The sequence below is a fragment of the Phodopus roborovskii genome, unplaced genomic scaffold (genome assembly GCF_943737965.1).
Source record: "Phodopus roborovskii unplaced genomic scaffold, PHOROB, whole genome shotgun sequence".
NCBI classification, from domain to species: domain Eukaryota; kingdom Metazoa; phylum Chordata; class Mammalia; order Rodentia; family Cricetidae; genus Phodopus; species Phodopus roborovskii.
Genome location: NW_026125059.1, coordinates 21,985,009 through 22,010,443, shown reverse-complemented (window position 1 = coordinate 22,010,443; position 25,435 = coordinate 21,985,009). Strand labels below are relative to the sequence as shown.

Here is a 25,435-nt window from a genome sequence, read left to right as displayed (position 1 = left end):
TGTGTAGCCCTAGTTGTCCTGGAACTCACTCTGTAGACCAGGCTGGCCAACAAACTCACGATTTCCCTGCCTCTGCCTCCCAAGCGCTGGGATTCAAGTCATGCGTGCATGCACTATCACCACCACCACCCAGCCCCTATTCTGTCATTTTATATTCCCTCATTTTTTAGGGCTAATAAACATGTACTCTTGAGTTCAGACACAGAAACATGATCTACCTAAGTGGCATTCTTTGGGTTTTCTATTTCAGGTTGATTCTGTTCCTTCTTATGTAACTATCACTCCCTCTCTAGGTGTTTTGCTTACATATGGCCTTGGTTTTCTATTTCAGGTTGATTCTGTTCCTTCTTATGTAACTATCACTCCCTCTCTAGGTGTTTTGCTTACATACGGCCTTGTGGTAATTTGAATAGGAATGGCCCCCACAGACTCACGCGTTTGAATGATTGGCTAAAGGGAGTGAGGAGGCAAGGCCTTGTTGCAGTAGGTGTGTCTCTAGCGGGTGGGTCTCAAGGTCTCAGAAACTCAAGCCAAACCCAATGCTTTCAGCTGATCAGGTTGGGACATAGAACTCTCAGCTCCTTCTCCAGCACTGTGTCTGCCTACCCACCACCATGCTCTCTGCCATGAGAAGAATGGACTAAACCTCTGAACAGTCCCAGTTAATTGTTTCCTTTCAAAAGAGTTGCCATGGTCATGTTTCTTCACAGCAACAGAATCCCTAAGATAGTCCCAAAGAGCTTCCCCAGAACAATGATTGAAACAATTCTCCCTACTAGTTCCTCAAAATATTTTATTTATTTATTTACTTACTTATTTTTTTGGTTTTTTGAGACAGGGTTTCTCTGTACAATGGCTCTGGCTATCCTGGGAACTTGCTCTGTAGACCAGGCTGGACTCAAACTCAGCAATCCAGCTGCCTCTGCTGCTTCCCAAGTGCTGGGATCACAGGCGGGCAACACCAATGCCTGACAATATCTCTGTCACATCCATTATAGTCCTTGTTCACTTCTGATTTTCTACCCCTCCTCTAGTGTGGAAGCTCACTGAGGCCAGTGTGCTTTCTGATCCTATTAACCACTTTGTCCCCATACCCAGAATAAAATGTGTCCCGGCAATCCTTAAATAGTTGGATGAAAAGAAGTGCAAGTGGATTGAGTCCTCCGTGGGAGGGAGGTGCCTGGCAGTGTCCACAGCTCTCAAGTGCAGCGCTTCTCCTGCAGCCTCTCAAAAACTCAGAGTAAGATGGGAAACGGGAATTTATTTCTCCAATCTTCAAATTAACAAAATTTAAGGAAATAAAATTATTTAGAGTAATGGAGGGAATCATATGGATATTTCTACTTTCATTAAATCAAAAGAAAGAAAGGAAGATGAGCTGGGTGGTGGTGGCACACACTTTTAGTCCCAACACCTGGGAGCAGAGGCAGGTGGATCTCTGTGAGTTCAAGGCTAGGCTGGTCTACAGAGTGAGTCCCAGGACAGGCTCCAAAGCCACAGAGAAACCCTGTCTTGAAAAAAAAGAAAAGCAAAAAAAAAAAAAAAAAAAAAAAAAAAAAAAAAAGAGAACACAAAGGAAGCAAGCCTTTAATAAAACTTGCTGTTTTGATTGTAGTCAATATAAAGAGATGTCCTTTGAAGCCAAAAAAAAAAAAAAAGGATAAAATAAGGGTTGTTTATGCTAGTTGCTAATGATGCCAGTCCAGCTGAGCAGCGAGTGGTGATCCAATTGTTCACACGGAGAAAGTCTTTGAACCTAGAGCCTTCTTCCAGTTCTACTTTCCCAAGGGTGGGTGCGCCTGGTGGCAGAGGGGCAGCAGTGCCTCTAGGCCCTTAGCAAAGAATGTCAACACACTAAACAGAGAAGAGCTCCCGAGGAGGAACAGGGGAAGTCTCCCTACAGAGGCCGAGGCTAAGAGAGATGCTTCCTTGAATTTCCCGGTTACAATGTTCTATGGTGAAGTCGACTGGGCTATTCCAGCTCTGGTTGACCATGGACCACCCAGCAGGTAACAAGGTTCCTGGCTGTACATGGGTCAGTGAGGTGGGAAGGGCCAGGTCAGCACAAAGTCTCAGGCCTGCTCTTCTAATGTTGGGTCCACTTGATGCTCTTGAGGTCAATGCCGTCCTGCACCATCTCCCAGAGGGGACTGCCAAAGAGAAGAGGCACTGATAAGAAGCAGCAGCCAATGCTGGAGCTCAGGCCCTGAGCAATGATCTGCCTCCTTCTGTCCTTGCTGTTCCTCTGCCTCTGCCATGGTGAACCCCAGTACAGGAGGCGAACAAGCCTTTTCTAGCCTCTCCCAAACCTAAATGGTGTGTCTATGGCTTTAAACCGGAAGAAGGTCTGGGTCTCAGACCTGAGCACCCTTTTATACAGGAAATACTACTGAGAAGACTGTGGATCATATTCTTAAGCCCAGATTTAATTCGAGGGTGGTGGTGGCAATGACCACTTAGTCTGTATGCTTGTGCCACTGGAGATTAAACCAGAGCCACATACTAAGCATCTCCTTTTCCGCGCTACAGTCCTACACCCAACTATTGGATTCTGTGGCTTCCATTCCCCAGGTAATTTTCCTCAGGGTTACTGAATCCCAGCCTTTGTCATCGTTTCTAAGAAAAGGTCTCATTCACAATCTTCCTGCCGCAGCCCGAGAGCCGTGACTTCAGACATGTGCATGCCCTGGTTTGGATTTTGTGCCTTCTGGAACTCTGCCACTGAGCTTTTAACCCCAGCCTTCCCTTGCTTTTTATAGGACTAGGATCAAACCCAGGACCTTTATTGATCCTACACAAGCAATCTCTATGCAATATTTAAAAACCTAGCTTTTATAGCATTCTAGGCTGAGCGGTGGGTGATGTTGTACACCCTTAATGCCAGCATTTAGAAGGTAGAGGAAGTTGAATCTCCATGAGTTTAAGACCAGCCTGGTCTACAGAGTGAGTTCCAGGACAGACAGAACCACACAAAGAAACTCAATCTCAAAAAAATAAAAAACAAAACAAAACAAAAATCTGAACAACAGGAAGCCACGGAGGTCCACTTTCTTCCTTTGTGGAACCTTTAGGTCCTCCAAGCTCCTTAAACTTGGGTCCCTGGTACTGCGAATACAGAGCCTAAGGGCGAGAAAGGGGTCAGCAGCACAGTTTCTCCCAACGCATCACCTGTAGCCGCAGTACACACCTCATTTCTCGGAGGCGCTTCACGTGATGAATGCATTTCTCCACGGTGTAGTCCACTTCCTCTTCTGTAGTGAATCGGCCAATGCCAAACCTAAGAGAACACAGAAGAGCTCTACACCTGGACCCAGGGCTGGCTTGGTTTTCTCTTTTGGCCAGTACTCACTAAGAACCTACTAAACACAAGTTAAGAGAAATGGGGGCGGGGAGGGCATGGGCAGTGGTGGGGCACTTCTTTAATCCCAGCACTTGGGAGGCAGAGGCAGGCAGAGTTCGAGGCCAGCCTGGTCTACAGAGCAAGTTCCAGGACAGCCAGGGCTACACAGAGAAAGCATGTCTTGAAGAACAAACAAACAAAAATGAAAGAGAGCTGGGGATGCAGTTCAGTGGTAGAGTTCCTGCCTGGCAGCATGAAACCCAGGGTTCATTCCCAACTGCATAAGAAAGCACGGTGCCACACACCTGTGAGTCCAACACTTGGGAGGTAGAGGCGGCAGAGCAATGAAAGCCACCCCCGGGCTACATAGCAAGTTGGAAGCCAACTGGGATACATGAAAGGTACTAGCGCAAAGGAAGAGGAAAAGACGGGTGCAGGCTGCCTTTCTTGGCAAAGCTTCTTAGAACAAAGCTATGGACCAGAATCAACTGAGAAGTCTCCTACAGCTACTCAGACCTGGTGGGCAGAGGATCTGAGTATGGCACTCACACATCTTCATCTTCACCAAGATTTAAGAAGGGGGCCAGGACATAGCTCAGTACGAGGAGTGCTTCCCTATTTTCCCAAAATGCATAAACCAGGCATGGTAGGAACACACTTATAATTTCAGCACCCTGGAGCTGGAGATAGGAGGACAGAGTTCAAGGCCAGCTTGGGTACCAGACAAGGCCTTATCTTAAGAAACAAGGAAAGCACACACACACACACACACACACACACACACACACACACACACACACACAGACTGACCTGATAGAAGAGTGTGCTAAATCCTCATCAGTGCCGATTGCTCTGAGGACGTAAGAGGGCTCCAGAGATGCAGAAGTGCAGGCACTAAAGATGGAGACATGAACCTTTAGCCCATAGCACGTACCCAGAGTCATTCCTCCCAGGGCCCTGGAGTCATATCACAAGGACAAAGATACATAGCCTGGAAATGTCATGGGGCCTGATGATGCCCTATTCATTCTGGGACATAAACCCAGTCCCTCTGGTCCCTGGAGCAAGGACACTGAGTCTGACAAAAGAGCCAGAGAACCTTGTGTATCAAGGGCAGAAAATATAATGTATGACCCCGGAGGACAGATACACCCTAGGTGGCTTACAACCAAACTGTTTGCTTAGCTCTATAAAAGACACACACATCTTCAGCCGTGCATAATGGTGTATATCTTTAATCCCAGAGGCAGAGGCAGGGGTATTTATGTGAGGTTGAGGACAGCCTGGTCTATACAGAAAGTTTCAGGACACCCAGGGCTACACAGAGAAATCCTGTCCCAAAATAGAACAAGGCAAAAGAAGATGCATATGTCTTCTAGGTCCTAAAGTCACCAACTTCTCTCAGAGACAGAGAATGCCAGCCTATGGCCGGCAGCTAAAAGTGACCTTACCAGCATCAAGAGCTCTTACTTCATCCAGCCGGGGAGCTCAGTGACATGTAGGGTACTTAACAGGCCGGCTAACTGGTGCCACCACAGTGCTTTCTACCTGGTCCCACTCACCTTCCTGAGGACAAGGCAACATCCTTGAGTGCCATCAGCAGACTCTCCCCCTCCACATATGCAAAGGAGAGGTTGATACAGCCTGAAGAAGAGAAAACATGAGGACAGAGCTCTGGGTCTCACACTGCCAGAATGGAGCCCGAGAGACAATCTGCTTAGCATGAAAGAGGCAAGTACAGACGAAAACAAATAAAATAAAAAACTTTAGCTAAAAGATATTTTTAAATAAACAAAAACAGAATGGGGGGGGGCTGCAGAGGGGGCACCAGGATGGCTCAACAGGTAGAGCACTTGTGACCTAAGTCGTATCTCTCTGGAATCCATGTAAGAATGGACGGAGAAAACTGACTCCACAAAGCTGTCCTCTGACCTCCACAAGTGCACTGTGGCAGACATCCCCCACCCCCACATAATACATACATACAATTAAAAAACAAAAACAAACAAACAAAAAAAACCAAAACAGAATTCGAACTGAAAGGGCATGTCCTTACCAGGATAGTGCTGTTTGGGGTCCCCGTTCATCACCACATCTGGAAGGCTATTCATTATCTTCTGTATTAGCCGCTCTGCTAACTTGGAGATCCGCTTATGGTCGTACTAAGAAGCAGGCAGGGAAGAGCTCAGAGCAGTGACCACCAGTCAGCTTAGCCACAAAGAATTCCAGCAGCCCTTCTCTACACAGGAGTGGCTCTGTACCATACAGGCTCCTCTATTGTCTTGTTATGTATGGAGATCGCTGTATCTCCCGCACTGTCTGGCATAAGAGGTGCTCAGTAGCTGAACAGATGGTTCCATCAACCCAGAGACAAGGGACTGGGAACCAGGAGCAGGGTAGGTATGGGTTCTGAATCACCTTCTCCAGAATAAGGGGCTGCAGGACCTTGACAAAGCAGGTTCTTATTTAATTCTGTGTTATATGTGCACAAATTTATTTATGAAGGATTGAAATCAAGGCCTTGCACATTCTAGGCAACTACTCTACTACTGGTCCAGCCCTTTACTTGCAGCCCAGACTAGCCTTGAACTGAAAATTCTCCTGCCTCAGGCTCCCAAGCAGCTAGGATGCTAGGATGTCTTGCCTGGCTCAAAGACAGGATTTCCAGCAGAGATGATACTAAATGGGAGATCCTGCACAGGGGGACACTCTGAGGGGAACTGCTGCTCTCTCCAATACTTACCTCCATCTCTTGTTGTGCCAACTCACACGCAGCTCCCAGCCCCACCACCAAGGGTGTGGGCACTGTCCCAGACCGCATACCCCGCTCCTGCCCGCCTCCACTCTGTAGGGCCTCCACACGCACCCGGGGCCTACGACGGATATAGATAGCACCAACCCCTTGGGGCAAAAAGTTGTTAGAAAAGAGAAACACAGATGAAACAAAATAATATTTTCTAAGGAAATTAAAATATAAATTTTATAGTTAACTTTTTCTAAATAAAAAGGAAAAGAAGAAATGTAAAAGCATAACATTTAGCATAAGTATTCAATATAAATTATGTTACCATAGGAATAATGACCAAAATTATTTCAAGCAGCTCCCTATCACACAACATAGGCTTCTTTTTTAAATTAATTTAAAAAAAATTTGCCTGGTGTTGATGGTGCACACCTTTAATCCCAGCACTCACTTGGGAGGCAGAGGCAGGTGGATCTCTGTGAGTTTGAGGCCAGTGTGATCTACAGAGCTAGTTCTAGGACAGGCTCAAAATCAATATAGAGAAACTGTGTCTAGAAAAAAAAAAATTATGAGCTGGGTGGTGGTGGTGCACACTTTTAATCCCAGCACTTGGGAGTCCAAGGCCAGCCTGTAACATGAATAATGAATAACAGAAATACAGAGACAGATATTGGGGTTCAAGCTGAAAGATAAGAGAAGCAAAGCAGCCAGCACTAGAGAGTTCTCACCTCTCCCAAGGCTGGGGCGATCCTGTCCTCAGAGTGACTGCAGACGGCAATGCTCTCTATCAAAATAACCTCAGACTGCCTAAACTGCAGACTGAATACAGAATGAGGCCCTGAGATTCTGCCTTAGTCCTCACTGGGAATTAAATGTGCTGGTATTACATGTGTGAGCTGTTTCTCTTTTAAACTGATTTACTTTCATGTAGCCCAGGGTGGCCTTGAACTCATACAGATCCACATGCTTCTGTCTCCAGAGCTGGGATTAAAGGCATGCGCCACCACTGCCCAGCTTCTATGGATAACTGGGATTAAAAAGGTATGTGCTACCACTGCTTAGCCTCTATGGCTGACTTGTGTGGCTAATTTTGCAATCTGATCTTCAGGCAAGCTTTATTTGTTAGGTCATAACAAAGTGTCACCACACCAGCCTGGACTACACACAGTGTGAGTTCCAGGACAGCAAGTACTGTTTCACAGAGAAACCCTGCCTCAAAATAAATAAATAAATAAATAAGTAAGTAAGTAAATAAATATTATGTTCACTGGTGTTTTGCAAGTAAAGTAAGTAAGTAAGTAAGTAAGTAAATAAATAAATATTATGTTCACTGGTGTTTTGCCTGCATGCATCAGTGAAAGTGTTGGATCCCTTGACAATGGAGTTACAGTTATGAGCTGCCATGTGGGTGCTGGGAATTGAACCAGTGCCCTCTGGAAGAGCAGTGCTCTTAACCACTGAGCCATCTCTCCAGCCTCAGGATTATTCTTAAAAGCAAAAAGATTAGAAATAGGCTGGCAATATGGTCAGTGATAACAAGCACATATTGCTCTTGAAGAGAACCCATGGTCCATTCCCAGCATCCACACCAGAGCTCACAACTGCCTGTAACGCCAGTTCTAGGGGATGCAATATCCTGCCCTTTTAGTATTCCCAGCACCTGCATTTTTACTTTAACAAAACCCCACACAATCACACATAAAGACACATAATTAAAAATAAAATAATCACACACACACACACACACACACACACACACACACACACACACACCTGATGGGAGATGTCATTCTGTATATGTTTCTCATACTGGTTAATGAATAAAGCTCTGTTGGCCAATAGGAAAGGAAGATAGGAGGGACTAGGAGAAAAGGAGGAAATAGGAAGGAGGAAGCAGGAGTCAGGATGGAAAGCCTGGAGAGAATAGAACCGCCAGCCGCCTCTCCCTGGTAAGACCACGTGGAAATACATAGAAATGGGTTAATAATTAAGATAGAGCTAGCCGATAAGAAACTAGCACCTGGAAAACAGCATAATATCAAATACAGAATCTCTGTGCGTTATTTGGGGCTGGCGGCGTGGCAGCAGCACAAGACCAGGCGGCGGGCAGAAAAACCGTACTCCTTACAAATGGCACCCACGTGGTTAATAAGAACTTCCACTTAACATTTAACAAAAGCTTAAAAAAGGGTTTTAAAAACAAAAAAAAAAAAAAACAGAGACAAGCAAGGTTTCTTGGTACCACTTTTTTCTCAGTTGAACTCTGCTTTGCTAGAGACAAACAGACATGCTTTCTGGGTGGCAGCGCAGACCAAGGCGGTGAGCACAGCTTTCCGTGCTGGCGGGTAAAAGTACCCGCCACCATCTTTGATAACCGCGGCAGAAACAAAGACTTTCATTTTAACAATGTTGTTGTTTAACCAGATAAAGACTCATGGCCAGAAAAAGCTAAAGATTTACAGTAAAGACAGATTCACATTAAGAAAAGGTGCTAAAAGTTGACAGTGTGTTTTAAAAAAAATACGTAGGCTTGAACAGATTCATATTAAGAAACCTCTAAAGGTTTACAGTGTTTTAAAATATATGTAGGCTTGGGAGAAAAAAAAAAATAAAATGGTTTTTAAGAGACAAAGAGGAACTGGGTGTGGTGGCACACACCTTTAATCCCAGCACTTGGGAGACAGAGGCAAGCAGATCTCTGTGATTTCAAAGTAAACCTGGTATGCAGAGTGAATTCCAGGACAGATAAGAGTTACACAGAGAAACTCTGTCTCAAAAAATAAAAAGTAAAAGAAACAGAGTAATAATAAAGCCACATAAAGATGAAAAGCTCAGAGAGAATCTGGTTACTGTATGGCATTATATTGTCTTTATATCATTTGACTGCTGAGGAAACAACAACTGTTGAAGGAAATGCTGCTGGATTAATTCAATTTATATATTTTAAAAATGCTTTGACTCCAACATTTAAGTTCAAGGACAAGTTACTGGGGAAAAGGATTTCTATTTTTGTTTCCACAGAAAATGAAAAGCTGTGGATTCCTTTCAGACTAATGTGGTTTGATCAAGCCAGGCCCCCTGAAACAGAGTCGCTGGTGATCCAACATTCAACATTCAAGGCAGCCTTGCAGACTACAGCCAGGATTTCTGCATCTTCTTAAGATCCCCATGACAGCGCCCCCTATCAGCAGGAAGTAGTTTGGAAAGAACGACGCCCAAATTCCCAAATATTGTTTATAAATGTTTGTTTTCATTTAAATGGACTTGGTTATAAATGGTTAAGGATCACAACCAATATCTTTTTAAAGGTAAAAAGGGAATTATGGTATAAATATGCATAGTTTGTTTTAGAATGGATTTTCATTTATTGATACAATTTAAGGTCAATTTTGTCATATGTATATTTCTCCTCTTGTTTGTATAGCTCATTTAGAAATGTAATGTATAATGTAGTACAGATTATAGATAATTACCTATGATAGTCAAAGCTTAGAGTTTAGTTAGGTTTTTCAAGATACACAGAGATGTATTTAAGATAGATAGGAATTCTTCAAACCTTTCAAAGACCTACAGAATATGGCATTTAAAATGATTTAGGGTTTTACTTGACAATGAGACATAAATGCTCCTGGCAACACCACCTGCACCAGAAAGGAAGATGGACATTAAAAAAACACGTTATGGAGTTTACTTCCAATATGGCAAGACTAGCCATTTGGACAAGATACTGCTGTTGTCTGGACTGTTTGACTTTATGCTGTATATACTGGACATGCAGGACCCACAGAAAAGTGACTGCTGATTCAAGATGGACATTGCTACAGAGTTCCTGCTTCATGGAAGAGTCTGCGAGACAGTATGCAGGACACAGAGAAAAGTGACTGACAAACGGCGAATACAAGAAGACAGTTTAAAGTTTCCTACATTGCTGAAGAGTCTGCCAGACACACTATGGCCTATGGGCTGAAGATGGAAGATTACAAAAGAACTTTGGGTGGCCAGGCAGTGAGTTGTCTCTGTCATTTCTAGAGTTTATACTATCCTTCTGTGGTCTTTGAGGGACTTGAAGACAGAGAGTTATGGTTACAGTTTTCCTTAGTATTAAAGATAAGTTACTTAGACTTTAGACACACAAAGATATGATAGATGATGGAATATTTTCTTCAAACCTTGCTAAATGTTAATGAACTAAATAGTGTTAACTGTGATTCTTATTTGATAACTGTTATGTGATATATTTTGCTATGTTAAGGTTAAAATCCTTCTTTTTATTTAGACAGAAAAGAGGAGATGATGGGAGATGTCATTCTGTATATGTTTCTCATACTGGTTAATGAATAAAGCTCTGTTGGCCAATAGGAAAGGAAGATAGGAGGGACTAGGAGACAAGGAGGAAATAGGAAGGAGGAAGCAGGAGTCAAGATGGAGAGTCTGGAGAAAGCTGGACGCCAGCCGCCTCCCCGGTAAGAGAAGGCCATGTGAAAATACATAGATCAGCAGAAATGGGTTAATAATTAAAGGCAGAGCTAGCCAATAAGAAACAAGTAACCGGGCCAACAGTATTGTAGCAAATACAGAGTCTCTGTGTATTATTTGGGGCTGGCGCGGCGGCAGGACAAGACCAGCGGTGGCGGGTGGAAAAACCCATACACCTTACACACACCCTCAAAATATAAAAGATAAAGCTGAAGGAGAAGTCGTCAATGACAACAATGACAACCCACTAGGGGCTAGAGAGATGGATCAATGGTTTGCTGCTCTTCCAGAGGACCCAGGTTCAGTTCCCAATACCCACATAGCAGCTTATACAACTATAATTCCAGTTCCCGGGAATTTAATGCCATCTTCTGGTCTTCATGGACATTGTGCTCACACAATACACTTAGATGAGTTCAAGCAAAAACACTCATACATACAAAATAAAAATTTAAAACATCAAATAACTTAGGTGATAATCATTGGAAGAATCTAAGTAAATTATGTTATGCCAATATAATGAAACACCACGCAGCTATAGAAAAGACTTTTTTTTTGAGACCTCTAGTCCCAGCACTCAGGAGGCAGATACAGGCAGATCTCTGTGAGTTTGAGGTCAGCCAGGTCTACAGAGTGAGTTCCAGGACAGCCAGGGCCACACAGAGAAACCCTGTCTCAGAAAAAAAAAAAAAAAAAAAAAAGATGGGTCTAATTATATAGATCTGGCTAGCCTGAATTCATTATGGAGACCAGACTGGCCTTGAACTCACAGAGATCTACTTGCATATAGGACATTGGATGAGAACACACATAATTTGGATAAAAAGGAGTGGAGGGAAAATATGTCTGTCTTTATAAATAAACAGAACTGTATAAAGATGGCACAGCAGACATGTCTATGGCCCCATCACTCAGGAGACTGTAGAGAAAGGACAGCAAACTCAAAGACAGGAGGAACTAAATCACAAGACCCTGATGAGGGGTGAACAGGGTAAAGAAAGAGTCCCACTCAAGCCACATTTTAGAGTACAAGTTGGTATCTGCAAAAACAGCTCATAAGACTGTTAACTATAACCTGTGGGAACCCTTAGTAGCCAGTATGGTGGGGGCAGATAGTATTATCTATCAGCCTATCTAATGGAATCTGTTCTGTTTTTACTTATGGATGTCTAGTGAAAAATGAATTAACAAAACCCTGTTTTCCTCAGCCAAATTAACATCTGTAACCCCTTTAAGGACATTGTGGAGGGGTCAAGGGAGAATGCCAACTGTGTACACAGCACATTTAAAGAGGCAAGTGTTTCTGGCTACAGTTGAATGACACTTGCATATTCCAGGCCACTCTAATGACCATGATGAGCATCTGTCAAAGGGTTTGCTGAGAAGTTCGAAGAAGAGGTAGGGGCTGGTACCTTTAGGACCATAGAGTTTGTGACCGCTGATGCTCATGAGATCGATTTTCATGTCATTGACATCAAGGGGGATTTTCCCAACAGCTTGGGCTGCATCGGTATGGAAATACACCTTTCTGGAACTGCAAATCTGCCCTGAGGGATGACAGAGAAGACCCGTAACACAGTGAAAGTAAGCTGCCAGCCAGCAGTCCTGCAAGGCACCATGAATGACCTAAGCAAATGTTAAGGTTTATATACATTCTCTCCTACTTCCTGCTTTCCCCCCTCCCCCTCCCTTACCTGCTCCCTCCCAACTCTTAGCCTCTCTGCTATTACTCTAAAGATCAAGGGCAAAACACTAAACCACAAACACACATGATATTTTGATGCCCAAGATTCTGCACACCATCTCAATTACCCTGGGAATGTGGTATCACCTTTTAAGTTCTTTTTTATTTAAAAGAAGGAAAGGTTAACAGATATTTTTGCTAATTTGCATAGAGATAAAAAGGTGAACTCTAAATGGGATAAAAACATTCTAAAGGGAAAAAGGATAGACGGCCTTTTCTTATTGTTTTGTCATTTGGGGCAAAAAAAGAAAAAAGAAAAAGAAAAAAAATAAACATAAAGGGCATTCCACCCTACATTCTAAAAACTCACACAGTAGCCACACCATCTAGAATCCAGTCAGTAAGGCACACAGCTATTTCCCTTGGCCCACTTGGCTACTGTATTAGAGTTGTCTGTACCGGCTCCCTTACATGGACCCCAGGGTGGTAAGGGTTAGAGATAACCTAATATACTCACCTATTTCTGCAATAGGCTGCTTTACGCCAATCTCATTGTTCACAGTCATAATTGATACTATGCTGGTGTCTGGCTGGATGGCAGCCTCTAGTTCCTAAGAATGTGGGAGTAAGGAGTACATGTGATGCTAAGAGAGCTATATAAATAAGAATGCAGGCAACTTTAAGTCTAGAAAAGGGATCTTTCACTATAACCCTATCTGAATACTTAAATACTAAATAAAAGTGGGTTTGGGACGTAGCTCAGTGCTTGCCTAGCACATGTAAGGCACTGAGTTTAATTCCTAGTGATACCAGATGAAAATACACAATAACAGCAACACAAGGCACTGGTGCCAGCTCAGCAGTTAAGAGCACCCCATGCTGTACCGGAGGGCCCATGCTCAATTCCCAGCAGCATGGAGGAGCACAAATGATTGTAACTCCAGGTCCAGGGGATTGGACACAGTCTTCTGGTCTCCACAGGCACCAGGCACACACATGGTGCACAGACATGCATGCCAAGAAAACTCCCATACACAAAAAACAGAAGTTAAAAAAAGGCCAGGCATGGTAGCACATGTCTATAATCCCAGATCTTAGGAGGTAGGGAAAGAAAGAACAGGAGTTCAAGGGCAGCCTGAGCAACACTGAAACTTTATCTTATAAAAATAAAAAAGATGGGCTGAAGAGATGGCCAGGGGTTAATAGCACTTGTTGTTGCAGAAGATGTGAGTTTGATTCTTAGCATCCTCACTTCCATATGTAACACCCAGGCACTCATAAAATAAATATATAAAAAGGAAACAGAAAGGCTAGTTGATTGGGTATTACATCCTATGACTATAATACCAACTCTAATAGAATGAGGCAAGAGGATCAGGTGTTCAAACTCATTCATAGCTACACAGCTACTTGAGGCCAGCCTGAGATTCACACGACACTGTCTCAAAGAAAAGAAAAAAAGGAAGGAAGGAAGAAAAAGCTTAAAGCTTATAAGAGCCTATCTAGACCAAATTAAAAAAACAAAAACAAAACAAAACAAAAAAAAAAAAAAAAAAAAAAAACATGCTTTCAAGCTACCACAAAGCTATAGAAATAAGAGCGGTGTGGTCAGGGCATCAGGACAGACTGGAAGTAGGACAGAAACATTTATTCAAGTCTTTTATTTGTAGACAGGATCTCATTCTGAAGTCCAGTTTAGTTTCAAATTCTGGTAAACCTCTTGTCTGAGCCTCCAGAGGACTGAGTTTAAGGGGGAGTTCCCCTATCTCTAGTCTATACTTACGTGTTTGTTTTTGCAGTTCTGGGGGACCAAGCCTACAACCTTGTGCATGCTAATGAAGAAGTCTACCTCTGAGCCATACCTCCAACCACCAGGCTTCCTTTATAGCTCGATAAGAAACATTAGTGCAGTGAAGGACAAGGCAGAGCTTGTCTGTGGTGTAACTTTCCGATTTCCTACGTTCAAACCAGGATCACCAAAAGAGCTCAGAGGCAAGTTTTCCAGAGAAAAACAGTATACACATAGAGACCATAACCTCCTCTGCTCAATTTAGGCTCCACCCAAGGCTGGAGAGACAGGATGAAGCCAGGCCCCTCCCACTTTGCCTGCCTAGCATAGGTCTCCTACCTTTAAGTCAATGATCCCGCTCTTTTGCACTGGGAGATAAGTGACTCTAAAGCCCTCCGCCTCCAGTGAGCGGCATGAATCCAGTACACATTTGTGTTCAGTCTGGGTGGTGACCACGTGCTTTTTTCGTGACTTGTAGAACCTGGCCACTCCCTAAAGATTGGTGATAACAGAAAAAAATGTTAATGGACAGAGGTAGCAATGACATAAGTTTTACTTATAAAGTCTTTCTGTGAATGTCTGCTAAGGACTAAACCCAGAGCCTTGAGCCTGCTAAAGATATTCTATGTCACAGACCAAGTTCCCACTCATGTGATACTTTTAACATCAGAAGAAGTTATAAAGATAGGCTAAGAAAAACTGAAACACCCAGAATATCACTATGTAGCTAGGGAACTCACAGAGATCCACCTGCCTCTGTGTCGCAAGTGCTGGGATTCAGACTGTGCACCATCACACCCAGTTTTGCTGAACTATTTATAAAAGCTAAGAAATGGAACCAGCCTAAATGTCCATCAACAGATGAATAAAGAGACTATAGTACATATACAATGGCATTTATCCAGATGTAATAAAAAATTAAATAATGACACCTGCAGAAAAATGAATGAAATCAGAAATCTTATGTTAAGCAAAATAAGTCAGACACAGAAACAAATTCTGGGGTGGCAAGCTGGTTCAACAGGTAAGGGCAGTTGCTACAGGCTGACTACCTGAGCCGAATCCCTAGAGCCCAAATGATGGAGCCCCGGGCCAGTTATTCACTGATCTCAACATGTGTACTGTGCCACATGCACGCACACACAGAAATTCATTAACTGATTTAAAAAAGACAAGTATCATATCCCCTCTTAAGTGGAATAAAGATGTGTATGTGTGTGTTTGTGCGGTGTGTGTGTGAATATAGACATATATGTGTGTTTCTAAGTCATAAATGGTAGAAAAGGGACCATGAGAGGGGAAAAAGAGATCTTTGTATATATGTGTCTGTCTGTATCAATGATGTGTGTATGTCCATGGACATGAGGACGAGAAAGGATGTTTGGAGGTCGGAGGACAACCTCTAGTGTCAGTTCTCACCTTCTACCTTATTTGAAGCATGGCCTCCTTGTTGTTTGCTGCTGACCTGCAAGCTTCTGCAGGGTCTCCTGTCTCCACTGCCTAGCCGTTACAGACCCCCACACTATTATGCCTGGCTTTACCTGTGCTCTGAGGATTTGAACTCAGGTCCTTACACTTGCACAGCAAGTACACTATCCACTGAGTCATGTTCCCAGCTGGGAAGACAGTCTTGATGGAGAGGGGAGGAAGGAGTATGAGAGGGTAATGAATTACATGTGACATGAGAGACGAAGGAGACCTACTGAGCGAGGATAAGGGACCAGCAAGAACAACCAGGGTAAATGATGAAGGGTAACGTGGGAGGTCAAGAAACAAGAAAAAAGTAAAACAGTATGTGTGTATGAAAATGCCATACTAAAATCCATTATTCTGTGTGCTGATTTTAATAATTAATTTAAATCTTGGGGATGAAGAGATTGCAGTTCTTACAAAGGACCCTTGTTCAGTTCCCAGCATCCTCAAGGCAATTCACAACCATCTTTAACTCCAGTTCCAGGAGATCCTACACTTTCCTTTGGCTTCCACAGGTACCAAGCACATATGTCATGCATGCAGACAAAACACTCTTATACACAAAAAAATAAAAATAGGGGCAGAAGCCTTTAATCCCAGCACTCAAGAGGCAGAGGCAGGTGGGGATCTCTGAGTTCAAAGCCAGCCTGGTCTACAGTGTGAGATACTACAGAGGCTACACAAAGAAACCAGTCTCAAACAAACAAACAAAAGCCCAAAACAAAACAGCAATAAAAAAACCCAAAACAAAAAATGAGCAAACAAAAAATTGGGGTGTGGGTGTGGGTGGGGTAGGTTGGAGAGATACTTAAGTTAGAGAGGTTCAGTTCCAAACACCCACATGGCAACTCACAACCATTTGTAACTCCTGTCCCAATCGATCTAACACCTTCTTCTGACCTCCACAGGTACTGCATACATGTGGCACACAGACATACATGCAGACAAAAACACCCAGATACATAAAACAAAAAATACATTTAGAAAAGATAAGTAAGGGGCTACAAAGGTGGCCGGGTGGCTAAATGCACTTGTTCAATTCCCAGAATCCACAGGGCAGCTCAAACTATCTGAAACTCCAATCCCAGAGGACCCAACACTTTTCTGACCAGCTTTCAACAGCAAACATGCACAGGGTGCACAAAAATGCTGAAACACATAAAACAACAAACTAACAAAAAACTTTAATTTTCTTTTTTTTTTTAAATAAATTATTTATTTGTATTTTATATACAATGGTGTTTTGCCCACATGTATGTCTGTATGAGGGTGTGTGATCCTCTGGAATTGGAGTTATAGACAGCTGCGAGGTGCCGTGTGGGTGCTAGGAATTGAACCTGCGAACCCTGGAAGAACAGCCAATGCTCTTCTTGATCACTGAGCCATTTCTCCAGCCCAATTTTATTTTATTTTCTCTGAGACAGAGTTTCTCTATGTAGTCCTTGCTGTCCTGGAATTCACAATGTAGTCTGTAGACCAGGCTAGACTCAAAGATTCACCTGCCTCTGCCTCCTAAGTGCTGGAATTAAAGGCACAGGCTCAATTTTTATTATTATTATTATTATTATTTTTCCTGAGACAGGGTTTTTCTGTATAGCTTTGGAGCCTGTCCTGAAACTCAGACCACCTACCTGCCTATGTTTCCAGAGTCAGAGTGCTAGGCATGCACCACCACCACCCGGCTTAATTTTTTTTTTTTTTTTAATGTGCACTGGTATTGTGCCTTGGGTGTCAGATCCCCTGAAACTGGAGTTATAGACAGTTGTTAGCTGCCATATGGGTGCTGGGAGTTGAACATGGATCCTCTGGAAAAGCAGTCAATGCTCTTAACCGCTGAGGTATTATTCCAGTCCCAATCCCCAATTTTAAATAATTAATAAATCCTTAAAAAAGAGAGAAGTTAAGCTGGGAAGGAGCAGAAACAGGTGGATCTCTGTGAGTTCCAGATCAGCTGGTCTATAAGAGCTAGTTCCAGAATAGCCTCCGAAGCCACAGAGAAACAGTGGCACCCCTCCAAAAAAAAAGAGAGAAGTTAATTTTATCAGGTGCACAAATGATTTTTCAAAAACCAAAAACTTTTAAATGATAAAATGAGGGCTGGAGAGATAGCTCAGTATAATTATAGTATATTGCTCTTATAGAAGGCCCATGTCAAATCCCCAGTTTACACCCTGGGTGGCTCACAATTATCTATAATTAGCTCCAGATGTATCCAATGCCTCTGGCCTCTGAGGACACTGCAGTTACATGAGCATACCCACACACAGATACACACAAAATTAAAATAAAGTTTTCTCATCTCAAAAAAGCCTGATGAAGTGGGGTATGCCCTTAATCCTAGCATTCAGGAGGAAGAAGCAGGCAGATCTCTATTAGGAGTCTGAGGCCAGCCTGGCTAACAGAGCAATTTTCGAGCCAGCCAGAGCTACACAAAAAAAAAAAAAAAAAAAAAAAAAAAAAAAAAAAAAAAGACAGGATATCAGAATATTAACTAATCAGTGGTATAGAATCATGGTTTTAGAGTCTAGATGCCCATCACCCCCCCCAAAAAAAAAAGTAATTAAGAAAAAAAACAGACAAATAACTTCACTAGATCTATGTAAAATGTGATTGTGTTGTATGAGACATCATCAGCATGACTATTAAGAGTAGGACACATGCACAAAGTATCTGCTCAGCCCAAATATAGAAGACTGAGAAAGACTGAGACCAATGAAAGGCACAGAGGGTACCAAACCAACAATCACTCAAAAGGCAGGGGAGCTTTGCAAACAGATCTAATCAGAAAGCAAAGGGAGAGCGGATAGGACAGTGGCCCTGATCAAGGAAGAGTGAACTGATCCTGGTTAGCTTTATGTCAACAAGCTAAGTCATCTGAGAACAGCTACCTAACTAGAAAAAAAAATTGCCTCCATCAGACACTGCCTGTAGACAATCTTTAACGCACTTACCTGGGTAATGATTAATGTGCAGGGTCTAATATACTGTGGGTGGCGCTACCCCTGGGCAGGTGGTTCTGGGTGGTGTAAGGAAGCACACTGAGGAAGCCATGGGGAGGAAGCCAGGAAGCAGCTCTCTCCCATGGCATCTACTTCAGTTCCTGCCCTAAGCTCTTTCCCTGACTCGCCCTCAACTAGCACTGTAACTTGGAAGGTGAAATAAACCCTTCCCTCCAAGTTGCCATTGTTCATAGTGTTTTACCACAGCAACAGAAACCTAAGACAGTTACTACCATCTGCTTTTGTAAAGGACTAACATCCTAAAAAAATAAACTGCTGATGGTCCAAGATTGACCTCCTTTTCTATCCACTGCCACACTGAACTCAGGTCAATATGATCAAAGACAAGACAGACTGCGACAGGTTGAAAAAAAAGCTTGCAGGATTGCTCTGTAGGCAATCACACTAGCTTGGTGACTTAAGTTTGGTACTCAGAACTTAGTAAGGTAGAAGGAGATTTCAGGCTCCACAAAGTTGTCTGACCACCACAAATTCCTTTTTTAAGGCAGAAGAGAGAAACAGGGTATGTGGGAATCTGGAGAAACAATCTGAGTTCATATGATAGAGGAACACTAATTTCTAAACTCGAGAATGCCCAGAGATAGTTCCTGGCTCTGTTTCCTTCTGTCCCTCGCCTTCCCAAATGCTCCTCACATCCTAAGGAACTGATTTACCATACAACGCCCTCACCCCCCTCTCTTACCTTAATTGCTATGTTGTTGGATTCAGTAGCTCCACTAGTAAAAATGATCTCTCGAGGGTCAGCTCCAATCAGAGATGCTACTTGCTGTAAGCCAAGAGCCAAAGATACACAGCATCAGTTCCTGGGCAGGAGTGGGGCTGTAGACAAAGCTAGGACGGAGTTTTGTAGCAAGAGACACTCCACTGAATTCTACACACTGCCTACTAAGAAACTCTGTGCTGAACAGGTCTGACTCAGGCTAAGAGAGGAACAGATTCTATGCTTTCTCCATTCTAGCACAGGAGAAGAAGAATGTCAATGGCTCAGCAGTTAAGAGAACTGGCTGCTCTTCTAGAGTACCTGGGTTCAATTCCCAGCACCCAAATGGTAACTGTAGCTCCAAGATCTGACACCCTCACACAAACATATGCACACCAATGCACCAATGCACATAAAATAAAAATAAATTTTTAAAAATGTTGCTCAGTTGGTAGAGTGCATACCTCATATTTATGTAGCTTTGTGTTTGATTCCCAGCACTGCACAAACTAGGTATGGTGGTGCACACCTCAAATCATGGCAATCAGGAGGCTGAGGTAAGACAGCTGCCATGAGTTTGAGGCCAGCTTGGCATACACAGTGAGTTCCAAGCCATCCTAGGCTAGAATGTAAAACTGGTCTCAACCAAAGTAGGGAGCCAGTGAGATGGCACAGTGGTAAAGACACTGCAGTAAAACCTATGACCCAGGTTTCATTCCCTGACATCTACCTAGTAAGCAGAAAGTCTGCTCCAAGTTGTCGTCTGATATCCACGCTACATATGTATACATATACATGCACCCAAGCCAAGCACACACATATACACACGTGTATTCACACACATTTGTAATTTAAAAAATGATTCTTTACTGGGTAGTGGTGGCACATGCCTTTAACTCCAGCATGCAGGAAGCAGAGACAGGTGAACCTCTGTGAGTTCCAGGCCAGTCTAGACTACAGTGTAAGTTCTAGGACAGCCACAAAAAACCAAAACCAAAACCAACAAAAAAATTCTAACAAAATGACAAGTAAGAAACTGGAAAAATAGCTCAATGTTATGAGCACTGACTGTTTCAATTCCTAGCATCCATATAGTGGCTCACAACCATCCTGAACTTCCAGGCACATACATGGTACACAGGCAAAACATCTGTATGCACAAATGCAAAAATAAATATTTTAATGATAAATTTTGTTTTTAAATAATTTAAAATTTATTTTTGGTTGGAGAACATTCATACCTCAGAGATCAAACTTAAGTTGTCAGGTTAAGGTATTGACCCAAGAAATGTATTTTTTAAATGTATTTACTGAACTCTTTCTATGCATTTTTTGAGCAATGTTTAAGTGTTAACCTTTACCATACCTGTCCTGTCTCATTTAATTTACCCAATATTCTTATAGAGCATGAACTATTTCACTGTCCATTTCATAGGTAAGGATTTTAAGGCCTAGAGAAATGAGATTATTTTCCCAAGGTACTTTACCTAGTGAATACGGGAAGTAATTAAACACCTGCAGTCAAACTCCGAAGCTACTCTCTGAATCTCTTCTAGAAATACAACCCTTTCCTAAGAAAGAAATGTCTCCCATGGGCCACCAAACTTGACTTGCAACTTCACAAAGTTGTTTGTGCTAACCTGGCGAGCACGTTCCATGGCTGCCTCACTCTCCCAGCCATACGCATGAGTCCGAGAATGAGGGTTCCCATAGTAGTTCACAAGGTAGGGGAGCATGGCATCAAGCACCCTGGGGTCCTGTACCCAAGAGAATAGATCAGTTTCTTTGAGTCTCTACTCAACTCAGAGCCTACTCCATCCACTGTCAACTGCTCAATGGGCAGTTTAACCCTGTCCACCTCCCCATGTCCTAATCAAATATTGACCTGCTATATTCCCACTTCAAAAACATCTAAAATCACAATGCTCAACCATTCCCCCAAAATAGTCATTAAACACTGCCTTTAAATTTTCTTTTATTTATTTATTGAAAGATAGGGTCTTACGTAGTTCAATCTGATCTCAATTTGTAACCCTGCTGGGTATGGTAGTACATGCTTTTAATCCCATCGCTTAGAGGGAGAGGCAGGCAGACCTCTGAAGGCCAGCCTTGTCTATAGAGTGCTTTCCAGGCCAGCCACAGTTACACAAAGAGCCCCTGTCTCTAAAACCTACCTGCCCCCACCAAAACAAACACAAATTACTATCTTGTCCTTTCCAACTGTTTCTACAGGTGTTTTCATTCTTTTTTTGTCCCGTCTCCCCCCCCCAATTGAACCCAAAATCTCTGTAAGAACAGCCAGTGCTTTTAAATGCTAAGGCATCACTCCAGCCCTAGCATAAACCTTTAATCCCAACCTCTGCAAGAGTATTTCTGAGAGTTCAAAGCCAGCCTGTTCTACAAAGGGAGTTCCAGGCAAATCAAGACTGCAGTGATACACTGTCTTTTGTTTGAGACATGGTTTCTCTTTATAACAGCCCTAGCTGTCCTGGAACTTGCTTTGTAGACTATGTTGGCCTTCAAGAGACCCTCTCTTAAAAAATAAAGCAGCCTGGTTTTGGCCCATGCCTTTAACCCCAGCACCCAACAGGCAGAGTTCAAGGCCTGGACTACAGAATGAGATCTAGGACAGGCTCCAAAGCAATACAGAGAAACCCTATCTCAAAAAAACAAAAAAACAAAAACAAAAACAAAAACAAAAAAAAATAGGGTCTCAGGTTCAGGAGAGATAGCTGAGTGGTTAAGAGCAATGATTGCTCTTTCAGAGCACCTGGTTCAATTTCTAGTGTTCACATGGCAGCTTACAAAGGGCCTAAATAACTCCAGTTTTAGGGGACCCACACTCTTATGGCCTCCACAGGTACAGCATGCAAGTCCTGAACACATAAACATTCTGGCAAACATTTACTTGTAAGGTAAAAAGAAATAGACAAGGGTCTCATGAATTCCTGGCTAGTCTCAAACCAACAAGGTAGCCAAATGCTGGGATTACAGGAATTCAGTTGTATGTGGTGCTGGGGATTGAACCCAAGACACTCTATTCCAGGCAAGGACTCTACCAAAAGAGCCACATATCCAGCTAAGTAACTATTTTTATGTGCTCGACTGCTGTCTTTCAGCTCATTTAACACTTGGCCAAATCCTCACATAGTTACTACATGGTAGTCCTGCTATTTCCAGAGCTCATTTGTTTGTCTGTTTTCTTATTTGCTTATTTTTTATATAGGTTTGAAGCTCCCTCTGTGGCCCAGACTGGCCTTGAGCTCACTCAAAACTCTGCATGCCACCCTGACCAGCTCCAAGGCCTGAGCATTTAGGATTAACTACAATCTCCAAGGTCAATAGCTAAAAAGCAGTGAAGCCTTTTCTAGCTAACTAAAATCTAAGCCTCCTGATGCCTGCCTCACTTTTCTAGCACATTTAATGGTTCTGATTTCTACAGAAATCTAGCCTTTCGGTAAAATTTGTTCTTCTAACCCTCAAAGAGCCTCGGGGAAGGTTCCCTTTAGTGCTTACCAGAGGAGTTGTAGCTTGCACATCCATATAGAGGGGTCGCAGCGCTGCCTCTGAGGGAGCAGCCGAATGAAGAGCATGATCTACAACTGGCAACAGAGTGGAGTGGCAAAGTGAGAAATGAAGCAACCGTGGATGAAGGGTACACGAGACCACAGACGGTGAAAGCTGCTTCGAGGTGAATTTAGGAAGGTTGAGGTCGAGTGTCAAAGGAAAAGAAAACAACGCGCGGTAAAAGACATCGAGGAAAGTAATAGGCAAGGGGTTCCCTGAAGGGATGCTGGCAGCAACAGGGAGCAATCTTCAAACTATCCAGCAGAGTGGGATGGGCACTAAAAAGCAAAAACATTTATAAGAAAATTGAGAAGCACAGGGTCCTGCAAAGGTTCATGACTGGAGGAGCCTTGACTACCCTCTTTAACAGTTGGCCAGGAGAGATTTGAAGGATGAGACCCTGGCTCATATGTGGCAGGATCCTGAGAAAACATGAGAGCTACGGGTTTAGAGTCTGGGAAACGGAACGCGGCGGGCAGGCTCCGCAACAATGCAGTGCGTAGCAGGAACGACTCGACGGGTTCGGGAGGCTAGGGAGACTCGAAGCTAAGAGAAAGGGAGCGTACCGCGCAGGCGCAGTCCCCGGGTGGGCGCCGTGAACCCCGACCGGGCTCCAGCTAAAGCAGCCAATGCCGCCCGCCTCCAAGTGGCTCGCAGCATGCTTCCAGCAGTAGAGCCCACCATCCTCAGCGCTTGCAAGTTCTCAGCCCATGCTCCCGGAAGTAACTCCCCGCGCTCCGGAAGCGATCCGACAGGCGACGAGCGCCCTCCGCCTAGTTTTCGGAGTGAGACGTAGAGCCGAACGAACGCGGAGGCGAACGAGGTGAGGTGGGGCCGGCCCCAGCACGGCGTCGCGCGTGCGGGGTCCTCGCCTGCGAGGAGGGTGGTGGTGCTACCGGCTGGCTTCTGCCTGGGTCCTGCAGAACCCTTCTGTGCGCCGCTGGCTGACGCCGCGACAGGCCGCCGGGCCCTCACTGTCCTAACCCTCTCACCCCAGATGCCGGTGGCCGTGGGTCCCTACGGGCAGTCCCAGCCCAGCTGCTTCGACCGTGTGAAGATGGGCTTTGTCATGGGTTGCGCTGTGGGCATGGCGGCCGGGGCGCTGTTCGGCACCTTCTCCTGTCTCAGGTGAGCCTCGCGGGCGGGACTTCCTGGATTCCTCGGACACTTAGTTGAGGCTGGAAGCGCAGTGCTTAGGGATCTGAGCTCTTGAGTCAAAATGGCTTTCTGACTCCTTTTTAGTTTCGTGATCTTAGGCAAGTTAAATGCACTTTCCTCAATTGTAGTCGAGGACACTACGCTTGCCTCCACTCTTATAAGAACTGGCCTTATTAAAATGCATATTGTAAGTGCGCAGTGAATGTTTATTATTGTTGCATGGCATTATAACTTCCAACTGAGTGATAGAATGAGGTTGTTGAGCCATTTTCCGGTAAACTTAATCGTGTAATCACATGTTCTACCTCTGAGATACAGGTTATTCTAAAGGCCATCCCCCCAGTTGGATAATGCACTTGTAAGTTCCTATATATTCGGTTCTAGTTAAATGTGCTCAAGTATAGTGATCGAGTTTGTGAAGGTAATATCCATTTTACACTTTGCGCAGCTTATAAATTGGCGAACTTTTAAATCTGGGTTAAACTCCAAAAGTAAAGGCAAAGGTCTATTAGACCCATGGAGGCACAGTCATGACTGCATTTCCTGTCCTTATATATCATTCAGTAACTTTCCTTCTACAAACAGAAGGGAATTCTGTACATAATGCCCTAGAGCCCTTAGACAAATCTTTTGTCATTGCTAATCCTGCTTGGGTAGAGTATCATCTTAAGAGTGACAAATAAGATAAAGGGATTGTCAAGCTTTTAGTGCTTGATATTTTTAAACATAGATTATAAAGGGGGAGGAAAAAAGATCATTTAAAATCTTATCCCTTCTTGCCTCCTCAGGATCGGAATGCGGGGTCGGGAGCTGATGGGCGGCATTGGGAAAACCATGATGCAGAGTGGTGGCACCTTTGGTACATTCATGGCCATCGGAATGGGCATACGTTGCTAATCAGGACAGTGAATGCTGGCTACATCTATACTTTCCCATCCATTTCCACCCTTGTACAATAATAAAAGATTTTTCTTCTCAGTCTGTCTATTTTTACTCCAAGGGAAAAAAAAATAGCTAAGGGCTGAAGAAGTTCTCAGTTCCAGTGTCCACTTGGTCACTCAGCTTTTTCTTAACTCCTTCCTGTACCATGGTACCTTCTGGCCTGTGCAGGCACCAGACACACACATTACACCTTGAATATATGCAAGGATACAACTAATACTTAAATCTATAGCCAGGCTTCTTGACATATACATTTAATTCCCAGTATGAACGCTGGGAGGCAGTCATTTCTAGACAGACCCATTCAAAAACTTATTTTTATTTATTTATTTTTTTTCCTCAAGGCAGGTTTCTCTGTGGCTTTGGAGGCTGTTTTGTAACTAGCTCAAATATTTTTGCCAGGCAATGGTGGAGCATGCCTTTAGTTCCTGCAATCAGAGGCAAGAGTTCCAGACCAGCTTGGTCTACTAGAGCTGGTTCCAGGACAGCCTCCAAAACCACAGAGAAACAGTCTTGGGGAAAAAAAATTCGAGTTAAGAAAAA

The 25,435-nt window shown here is 43.6% G+C and overlaps 2 protein-coding genes across 3 annotated transcripts; one reads left to right on the top strand and one right to left on the bottom strand.

Moving 5' to 3' along the window:
- Positions 1 to 1,651: 1,651 nt before the first annotated feature.
- Nfs1 (NFS1 cysteine desulfurase) lies at positions 1,652 to 23,501 on the bottom strand. 2 transcript variants are annotated; one of them, XM_051188177.1, is made up of 13 exons: positions 23,359 to 23,501; positions 22,742 to 22,827; positions 20,866 to 20,982; positions 19,208 to 19,291; positions 14,372 to 14,524; positions 12,761 to 12,854; positions 11,972 to 12,106; positions 6,084 to 6,241; positions 5,397 to 5,502; positions 4,903 to 4,984; positions 4,151 to 4,234; positions 3,188 to 3,277; positions 1,652 to 2,150 (listed from the first exon to the last, which is right to left on the bottom strand). In XM_051188177.1, exons 1-13 carry the CDS (start codon positions 23,474 to 23,476, stop codon positions 2,087 to 2,089), a joined length of 1,371 nt encoding a protein of 456 aa, XP_051044134.1. In that variant the 5' UTR covers positions 23,477 to 23,501; the 3' UTR covers positions 1,652 to 2,086. The 2 variants fall into 2 exon arrangements, with proteins under 2 accessions (XP_051044134.1, XP_051044142.1); XM_051188185.1 differs by lacking the exon at positions 22,742 to 22,827.
- Romo1 (reactive oxygen species modulator 1) lies at positions 23,468 to 24,928 on the top strand. Its single transcript, XM_051188197.1, has 3 exons — positions 23,468 to 23,615; positions 23,790 to 23,920; positions 24,739 to 24,928. The coding sequence occupies exons 2-3, from the start codon at positions 23,790 to 23,792 to the stop codon at positions 24,845 to 24,847; spliced, it is 240 nt and encodes a 79-aa protein (XP_051044154.1). The 5' UTR covers positions 23,468 to 23,615; the 3' UTR covers positions 24,848 to 24,928.
- Positions 24,929 to 25,435: the final 507 nt, after the last annotated feature.